This window comes from Papaver somniferum, chromosome 5 (assembly GCF_003573695.1).
Source record: "Papaver somniferum cultivar HN1 chromosome 5, ASM357369v1, whole genome shotgun sequence".
Taxonomy (NCBI): Eukaryota; Viridiplantae; Streptophyta; class Magnoliopsida; order Ranunculales; family Papaveraceae; genus Papaver; species Papaver somniferum.
In genome coordinates, this window is record NC_039362.1 from 63,377,597 (window position 1) to 63,386,633 (window position 9,037).

Here is a 9,037-nt window from a genome sequence, read left to right on the forward strand (position 1 = left end):
AATTTAATCAAATCCATTTTTATTTCAATATGTTGACAAAATCACTGCACCACCTTCCTAGAAATGATTATAAAAACGATGAAATTCATTGAAAGAATGACCGAGATTGACTGGATTTTTCTAAATGCATTAGCCAGTATCCTCTCCATTTTCAGTAATTGCGCGTAACAATGGGTGGCCTATAGCTGTCAGATATGAATGCACGGAGGAGTTTCTCTTCTTTTGTCAAAAAGGATTAGGTGTTGTGATGCAAAAAATCTGACAAGATAGTTGAACGTTAGATGTTAGGTCCACCCCAACCAAATATTATGACCCCCCAGAGTTATTAGTCTGGATGAGGATATACTCCCAGCATCAAGAATGTTTTATTGATCCGCTGATGCAGGTAAAACTTATGTAGTACTACTATAAACAACTTACAAGGTAAGCTCGGAGATACTTTTAGGATACATTCAGTGATAGAAATTTGCAGCTAATTACATTTAGTTTTTGTTTTGATACACCATGTTTTCTTACACCCAATAGCTGATTTTCTCGGAATCAGCTAAACCTTACAAAAACACACTATTTACGCTATGAATTTGACATAAAAATGGGTGTGTGTTTTTTTTTTGTTGTTGAAAGAATGGAGCAAATAAATTTGAAATGAAAATGAAGAGGAACGCTGGGATTACTTGGTCCCGACGCTACGCTGCTTCATAGTGGGCGGGAGTATGATGTGCAGTTCAGATTATCAAGGATTGGTTCTCAGTCTCATTGGTTAACCAACACTTGAGTTTCCAAGGTTTCCTGTCAACCCATCACAGTTCACTCTTTCACAAACACATTCATGAGGGTTTGGGTAGAAGTAGTCTTCTTCCTTCGGCTTGTCCACGATAGCCTTCCGACGACTTGGCTGTCCCAATCTTTTCTCATGCATCAACCGAACATCACTTGAGAACCTTCCCAAAGGAATTGTTCCATTTTGATAAAGGTCTAGCAACTCTACAAGTTTTCTTCTGTCTAGCAGTATAGATTTGCGAAACCCAAGATATCTGCAGAACAAGAAGCAAAAATTTCTTTTTTAATACAACAAGCTGCATTAGCTTTGGTTTTACTTTAAGCTATAATAAAAGGTTTCATGGGTAATAAGCAATAATAATAACATAAAACGTACCTGCGGTGACCTTCAACAAGTTTAGCCATGTTCCCATCGTAAGTGGGAATAAATGTATCACTGGCAACTGAGACCATAAAATCTAGGGCTGCCATTTGAGATGAGTGGTTCTGAAACTGCTGAAGATCCAAAGGATCTAGTAACATCTCCTTCTTCACCTGAATTGATGAGTTCAAATGTCAGACTAATTTAAATCGTCCACTTGACAATACTACTTCTGGTGCCAACTAACACGCATAATCTGCAAAATGAAGTCTATTTAGGAAAGTCTCAAGGAGGTGAGGTTGTCATGGGATGATTCTACCTACTTGACGGAAAGAACATAGATTCTTGATAAGGTAAAGTTAAGTGGCTTTGATGGGTAGGATCTTACTGCTGACCAACTAGTTCTCTAAATACAAAAGGCAAAAGGTTGAGAGGCCACATCACACATTGTTGATAGATTTACTCAACAAGATAACCACCAATTTATAATTTTATACCAAACTATAGCCAGTAGGTATAGTAGTATAAACGCATCACAAGAAATGGAGATAAAGAAGCTTAAGGGAACTCACAATCCTTGGAAATGCCGCACGCAACGTTGCGAGCCTCCGTTCATTGCCATAGATCTCACCAGAGGCAATATAAATCTGGGTGTCTCTATGGAAGCCCAAGGCTTGTAATACTAATGCAGCCTCCTCGGGAGTAAGAGGACATAACCCCTGCGATCTCCTCTCTTCTGAAACTATCTCTTTCTCTCTCCACCACGGATATGCATACCTGATTTAACCCAGACAAAAATAGTTATTGCAATTGGTACTAAACAAGGTTTCGTTTGATAAAATGGTGGTTGCCAACAGGGTTAAAAGTTTAATCCAGACTTCTGTTTTATCACCCATGAGATGCCCAAGTTACTATAAGACTAACTCATTAATTTGAAACTGAGGAAGCAACAAACCTCATTCTTTTGAGCTCTTCCGCTTCTGCCTCGGTGCATCCGTGAGTACAGCCAGAAAAAGCCAGCATGTCCATCTCATATCTCAAATGCAATGCCACAAAAGTTCCCTTCTCTTTTAGAAGGCGAACCAATTTATTCCCCAATGCGTTAATTCGTGGGGTAAACTTCAGGGCTTGATAATTGACACGGCATCTGAGTTTTTGAAAGTCAACTGGTAACCCATTGTTGGCCACACGTGCATCAGTTTTGTTAAAATGAATCACTTTATACTTGCTAAAAAGTGGCAGAACCTGTGGGAAGCAAGACATGGTGTAAGACAAAGGGAAACTTGCTTCAACCCGTCACCAAGGTTCAAGAACAGAAAAATCACAAACTGTTTGTCCCATATAGCTAAGCCTTTGGTCCCCGGTTTCTTCTTTACTAGTTAAGATTTCAGGTAGGTTTATCAAGGAGACCGACAAGGAAGCAAGCATTGTGGAACTCAAGGTCCACATGATGTCCCTATCTATGTTTTTCCAAGCAAGTTATTGAGATGATTTTCCACTTGCGCCTATGTGCGGGTGAACAGGTGAAGGCACAAATAAGCCATCCCTCTGTATGAATGCCCAAAAAAGTGTTGCTGTTTCTTTTCTGTCAAATAACCTAGGGCTTGCAGACAACTAACTACGTAATAGTGAAAACCAACCTGTTCTAAATAGTACTTCTCAGTTGACCAGCTTACAGGTGACATCTCAAGCAGTTGATTTGCAACTTTCCTGTTCAGTCTCTTTGGCAACCTCTTAATGATATGTACCTCATCTCTTAATGAATCAATGAAATGCTTCATATCAAAAATATCATCGAAGTTACTGCAACAATCCGACAAAAGTTGGAGTTAACTCAACCCCCAAAGGAAAATCAAGTCATAAATGGTGCACGCAATAAAAATACCTGGGATCAGCCCAAAACGATGTTTTATCAAGCTCTGGAACAACTAATGTGAGGTTCAAAAATCGAGCAACTGTCACCATGTCACAAATCTGAAAAGCCATACTGGCACTGTTAAAAGATTAAGCATAAAACGCCAAAGCTCATCAAACATAATAACAAAATATAGAATACATACTGCAGCTCGCATTTGGTTCAAGCCGCCATTGCAAGACACTTTAAGATAACCATTGCTTTTGTAGACTCCTGCAGCATGTCAAATAAGGTGGTATTTACCATGGAGTACACCCAATTGTCTAAAACAAGAAATGGAATTATCACCCCCCACATTATAACCATACAAGACCTAAACTGAAGATTTTTACTGAAAAGAGTTTCCTAAAGTTAACTTGAACCTTTAATTTGACCCATCAGCCATGCCCCGTCGTCTAGGCAATTACACACTCAACCCTATAGGAAAATGATAGAACACATTGCTGCTTGATCGCTACTTACACACGGCTGCAGACGTGGCATTCACCCCAAACAAAGGCTTCATGATTCTAATAATCAGGGCCTCAGAGTGAGCGCCACATTAAATCATGCGCAAATACTATTCAAGGAATGAGTAGCCTGGCACGGCCAATAACTATATCGAGCAGCTAAAAACCATTTCAAACAATTCAGATCAACAGCAATGTGAACTACATTGTGGTTTTAGTTGCCTTGCATGACTAGCTATTTCCTTACCCTCAAACTCCACGAATGCTACATGCTTCAATCCAGCATTTTATCCTCAGAAACCGTTACTCAATTGACTAGACTATCTCTCTGGCACTAAAGTTCACTTGCTTGCATGATTAGCTCAAACCCACCACTAAATGTCCCAAATTTTTCCAGTCACCCAGTACATTACCAGTAATACAAATCAAACCAAATATAAAAAATCCAAAGATTACCAAACAAAGACTCACTTTGAGGAAGAAGAGGGGCAGGAGGAGGAGCAACTTCTTCAAGCCGAACGGCCTTAAAGTGATTAGACAAACCCTTTAACAAATGAGGTTGCCAGAGCTCACCTACAGCAACTAACTGAATGAACAATGTCCAAACCAAAATACTTGAACATACACGAATAAACCATACTTGTAATCTAGTTCTTGGTAACGACGATGTTGATGATGATGAAGAAGGTATCTTATTATTATTATTGTTGTTATCATTTCTCAAGTGATGAACAACATCAGATCTAACTTCCATAATCTCAGCTCAACCTCAACTCAGAAGCAATTCCACCTCCATAGAATCTCTTAATTACACCAATCTAACTCCCCGTTTCACATACATTTCATCGAATAGTCAACATTCACAAACCAAAATCAAAATCGAATCAAAACCCATTACTTCAAATTCACTCCTACACCATAAATGATATTCCTTTCTTGTTATAAAACTTATCAAACCAAAAACCCCCCAATTCGTCAAAATCACTTACAAGTTACAATCCAGAACAAAAATGAAAAAGAGATAAAACCCTAGACGAAGTGAAACCCTAGATAAGATGGTGTGATCTGTCACGGGGTAACAGCAACAAGAGTTTAATAAACAGGAGGAGATCTCATTAACACGACACACTTCTCTGTTTCTCTTTCTTCTTATTTGATTTTTACAGAATTCAATTTTTGTTTTCTTAATGGTAAAGCGGAGATTACCAAACATAAAAGTGACTACCCTAGGTGTACAATAATAATACATCATTACTTAGGTAAATTCTAGACATTTACACTGGTAATCATCTGACGGTGTTCAGTTGAGGATGATGTGATCATGTCATCGTCCTTAGGATTTGAAATAGGGAATGTACGGAGTGTTACAAATTTGGGACACGAAAATTGAAGCGTATCGGTGATGGTGAAGACGGTAAAAGGTTCGTTAAAAGGTTTGGTCGGGTGAAATTACGAGATTAGGCTTCAAATTATTCACCGTCAGGTTAGGCTTTATGATTACAACGTGGGTCTAGCATTCAAAAAAAAGTCAATGTGAACTATCACGAAAGAGCATTGTTTAAGGTTCGTAAAGATCTTTGTCTCTTTTGTCGTAGCATCCTTTTATTGTGTTTACTTATTCATTAGTACCGGAATAAATCTTATTCAGATTTCAAATTTGCTTTTATGGGCAATGCCGGTGGTTGGCCAAGATTCTATGCGTTTAATGTTTCAGTTTTTCACTACTGGACCATGTGAAACCAGAGGTGATGCTGCACGGAAGAGCCACCGGCAGTTCTTCTCATTTATTTATGTTGTCTGTAGTACACAAAAAGAGTGTCCATTTAGCACCATTCCAGTTTACTTATCTGCTGATTAATCATCCAACCCTTTTTAATATTTTCTTTTAAGATTTTTTTAAAGGATAAAATGGAGAAAACTGCTACATTTCCTGATTTCTTAATCCTTGTGTGAAAACCAAACAAATTTCTCTTGCAAAGTGGAGTGAGTGAATACTTTCTTCTTCCTTCCTTTTGGCGAAATTAGCAAAAAGGATGCTCACCGTGATGTTTTTCTTCTAAGCAGAAGAGGATAACGTGACATTGTCGTGAAGTAATAAAAAAATAAACTGGCGGTTTTGGAGAAACGTATTCCCCAGCAAATTGATTACCCCTATGTTTTATAACCACCATGGCATCCAAGCCAAGAGTATCATTAAAACAGCTATCCAAACATCAATGTGCATAATAATTGTATCTCATCATGAAGTAATCAAAATCCTAATACCAAGAACACCTAAATATTGATTTCAGAGAGAAATTAAAACTGCAGCTATCACTTTCTCTCCCCCTACCTATCACTGTATTCTACTCTCGCGATAATACCAATGAACATCTATTTATGACAACTAAAAGCCCAGAAACAGAACACTGGTGATGAAAACTGAGTAGTCCTGCTAAGTAAATACGGTTTGAGGCAATATTTCAGTTGCCCTGCAAAAATAAGCATTTGGTTTTAGGTTAAGAAATCATTCACCTTTGATTTTCATAAAATATCAGACAACAAGTATTTGTTATGGTTCTAGTACAAAATAAGTGTACACAAAGGCGTCGCTATACTTTCTATCTATTGAATTTACAACACAAACTTCACTGATATAGACGTATACAGATTACACGAGAATATATACATTTTGCATGTGGCGATACATACTAGTAAAACATGTAGCAGTGGAAGAGATACCATACCATAAGAATAAAACAGAATAATTACCCGCACACATGTCCCGCTCCGTATTCAACTACACAAAAAATGGAGATTACAAAGTTACATCTTGTCTGCACACTGGACATGAGCCATGGCCAAGGAACCATCTATCCACACATGCCAAATGAAACGTGTGCCGGCATCGCTGTAGACATCTCACAGTATCTCCCACTTCAATTTCCTGCAAATAAGATAGATGCCAAACCTAGATATAAAAAGAGCACTAAAAATAGAAAAAACCCTAAGAATCAATAATAACAAAAGGAGTTAAAGGAGATATTCGTTTTAACACATAAGAACTGTTTTTCTCGAACCATGTAACTCTAATTTTATTCTACCTGCAAGCAAATCGCGCAGCAGACACTATCACTAGTGCCTCTCTTTTCATCTTTTACCACGTGGTACGAGAGCTTTTTCATAGAATCGGCAGACAAACCCTTTGATGCAACTTCATTAGGAACATCATACATCTGATCATATCTTACGTTGCCAATGCTTACCTGATCATTTCATCAAAATTCAGGTAAAACGTGAGCATATTCCGGCTACAGAGGGAGACAATCATCCATTCAAAAGTTTAATTGGGCAAGAAAATACAACCTGCAAGCGGTAGGCTGTGAACATTGGTGCAAACTGTTGGTGTGCAAAACGGCCATGGAGTAGTTCCTCTATGAAATCTGCCTGAAAAAGATAGCAGAGAATTTGATCTTTATATCAACACCTATAACATTTGACATTAGGAAGAAGTCTAAACGGCTATTGTTAACCAATATGTATGTGTACAAAGATACACAAAAGTTTGTGAGAAGTGCCAGGACACTGGTAATGTATTTCAGCTTTGTCTACTAACCATGGATGATGAGGTCCGGGAACCAGATCGTTCTGAACACCAGTATGCACGTGATGCTTCTAAAACCTCAACAGAGAGGATGGCTCCAGCAACAGCTCCTAGACCAGCTCCACGAAGAACACCACTATCAGAAGCACGACCTGCTAATGCACCAGTAATTGCACCTGTGAAAGCTCCAGCTGATGAACCATACAAAGAGATTACAATAAGAAGCTGAAAAAAGAGAAACACACACACACATCTTCGCTGAGTAAAACCTCCTAAATAGCTTAATGAAACAGCAACAAATTCATTAATCTCTATATTGGCTTCAGTGAATACATAAATGATGAGTAATGCGCCCCAATAACACATGAACAGGAGGTAAGCAGTCTCTAAAACCCTTGCTTCCCTGCATGCTGCTAATTAACTATATAACTTCATTTTCTTCTTTATATAGGAAACTACACTGGTCCTCTACAAGTTTAAGCTGAAGGGTTCCTAAGATGTATATCAATTTGAAAATTAGGAACACATTGAGGATAAATGCAAGCAAACAATAAGCCTCAAAAAAGGACAAGTAATAACTCAACTAGTCCACACTGCATTCAACCAAAATGGGTGAAATGATAACAAATAACGACAATTGACAACAAAATTGTCAAATTCCTTGTTTAGGTCCTAAACTTAGCAACATATATGAAAAAACATCGTATCAACCTTCTCATTTTCACACTTAGGAAAGTGCAGCCATATGATGTATAATCTTCTACCATTAAAGCAATTGGTTCACTAGTTCCAATGAATCAGTTCAAAGTTACCCAATCCATTCTTCTAAGTGATAAATAAAACTAAGAGATTCCAAATTCCAGTCAATCAGGAACAAATGGATGCTCATGACAAAAAAAAAGATAGGAGTAAACAAGAGGTTAAAATCTGTAAGGTTAATTTACCAAGAGCAAATAAGCCAGTAAGAGCTCCAGAAAGTGCAGCAACAATCAATCTTGGTATATAATAATAAATCCAACTTTCTCTACTTTCATATCTTCTTTCATCTCCACCACCAGTCATTCCTCCAACATACGAACGCGATGACGACGATCCTCTGCTCGAAACCATTCCAAGATTTCCACATAATCCACAAATTCCAGATCCGTTCTGGTTTCTTCCATTACAAGTACAAGGACGAATAATTTCCATCAAAAAAATCAAATAAAAAACCCAAAACCCCTAATTTCAATTTCTCCGATCAATTGATCAAAGTTAGTCTGTGTTCATCAACGGCAAAGGTCCTTCGAATGAGGACCAATTTGCCCTAATTTTGAAACCAACCATGAATTTGAGAAATTAATTATTAGGGTTTGTGTGTGAATTCTGAAATTTAGAATCGAAAAATGAAAGGTTGGAGTTACGGCGGGGAAGGGGAGAAAAAAAAGCGACAACTTTGAAAGGTACGTGAAGGAAGGAGAAGACTTTATTTTGTTTTGTTTAATGGATGCATGTTGTTGAAAATATCTTACTACTCATTCTCTCTCTTCTCTGAGGATCGGGCGGCCTCATTGAGTCAACTCAGTAGAAAACTTTAGTATGATTTTTACACTCTTAAATCGGCTTCTAATCATGTTTTTCATTTTATACACATTCTTACTGGATATCATTTTGTTCTTTTGTTGTTATCTTTCTATTTCTTTGATTTAACACTTTGAAAATTGGTTTTACTTGTTTTTTCATCTTTTCTTTATGATTTCAAATTATGTGTAACTAATTTTGTTTGATTCTCCATTATCTGTATGCAGTTTGTTTCATTTTAAATGGTGTTTGCGTGTTTATTTGTTGTGATCACAGCGTTTGCTGAGTATGTTTACAAGTGTTCACTAGAAAGCATTGTCAGTAAATTTCAACTTTTAGGGGTGAGAAGAGTTGGTCCAGGTTCAATTCGTTGAGTTACGGTCTTGATG

The 9,037-nt window shown here is 37.6% G+C and overlaps 2 protein-coding genes across 3 annotated transcripts; both read right to left on the minus strand.

Moving 5' to 3' along the window:
* Nucleotides 1-423: 423 nt before the first annotated feature.
* On the minus strand, nucleotides 424-4,685 carry LOC113281728 (O-fucosyltransferase 3-like). Its single transcript, XM_026530541.1, has 8 exons — nucleotides 3,977-4,685; nucleotides 3,202-3,269; nucleotides 3,027-3,115; nucleotides 2,782-2,944; nucleotides 2,097-2,386; nucleotides 1,714-1,918; nucleotides 1,157-1,314; nucleotides 424-1,034 (listed from the first exon to the last, which is right to left on the minus strand). Exons 1-8 carry the CDS (start codon nucleotides 4,257-4,259, stop codon nucleotides 761-763), a joined length of 1,530 nt encoding a protein of 509 aa, XP_026386326.1. The 5' UTR covers nucleotides 4,260-4,685; the 3' UTR covers nucleotides 424-760.
* A 1,311-nt stretch (nucleotides 4,686-5,996) lies between these two features.
* LOC113281729 (NEP1-interacting protein-like 2) lies at nucleotides 5,997-8,541 on the minus strand. 2 transcript variants are annotated; one of them, XM_026530543.1, is made up of 5 exons: nucleotides 8,033-8,541; nucleotides 7,101-7,264; nucleotides 6,851-6,931; nucleotides 6,589-6,750; nucleotides 5,997-6,431 (listed from the first exon to the last, which is right to left on the minus strand). In XM_026530543.1, exons 1-5 carry the CDS (start codon nucleotides 8,277-8,279, stop codon nucleotides 6,303-6,305), a joined length of 783 nt encoding a protein of 260 aa, XP_026386328.1. In that variant the 5' UTR covers nucleotides 8,280-8,541; the 3' UTR covers nucleotides 5,997-6,302. The 2 variants fall into 2 exon arrangements, with proteins under 2 accessions (XP_026386328.1, XP_026386327.1); XM_026530542.1 differs by having other exon boundaries at nucleotides 7,101-7,279; nucleotides 8,033-8,537.
* Nucleotides 8,542-9,037: the final 496 nt, after the last annotated feature.

Coding starts and splice junctions, on each gene's coding strand:
- LOC113281729 (XM_026530542.1), bottom strand. CDS start 8,279: ATGGAAATTATTCGTCCTTGTACTTGTAATGGAAGAAACCAGAACGGA. Junction 6,932..7,100: donor CCCGGACCTCATCATCCATG/GTTAGTAGACAA, acceptor TATCTTTTTCAG/GCAGATTTCATAGAGGAACT. Junction 6,432..6,588: donor GCTGCGCGATTTGCTTGCAG/GTAGAATAAAAT, acceptor TCTTATTTGCAG/GAAATTGAAGTGGGAGATAC.
- LOC113281728 (XM_026530541.1), bottom strand. CDS start 4,259: ATGGAAGTTAGATCTGATGTTGTTCATCACTTGAGAAATGATAACAAC. Junction 3,116..3,201: donor TGAACCAAATGCGAGCTGCA/GTATGTATTCTA, acceptor ATGGCTTTTCAG/ATTTGTGACATGGTGACAGT. Junction 1,919..2,096: donor GAAGAGCTCAAAAGAATGAG/GTTTGTTGCTTC, acceptor GGGTTAAATCAG/GTATGCATATCCGTGGTGGA.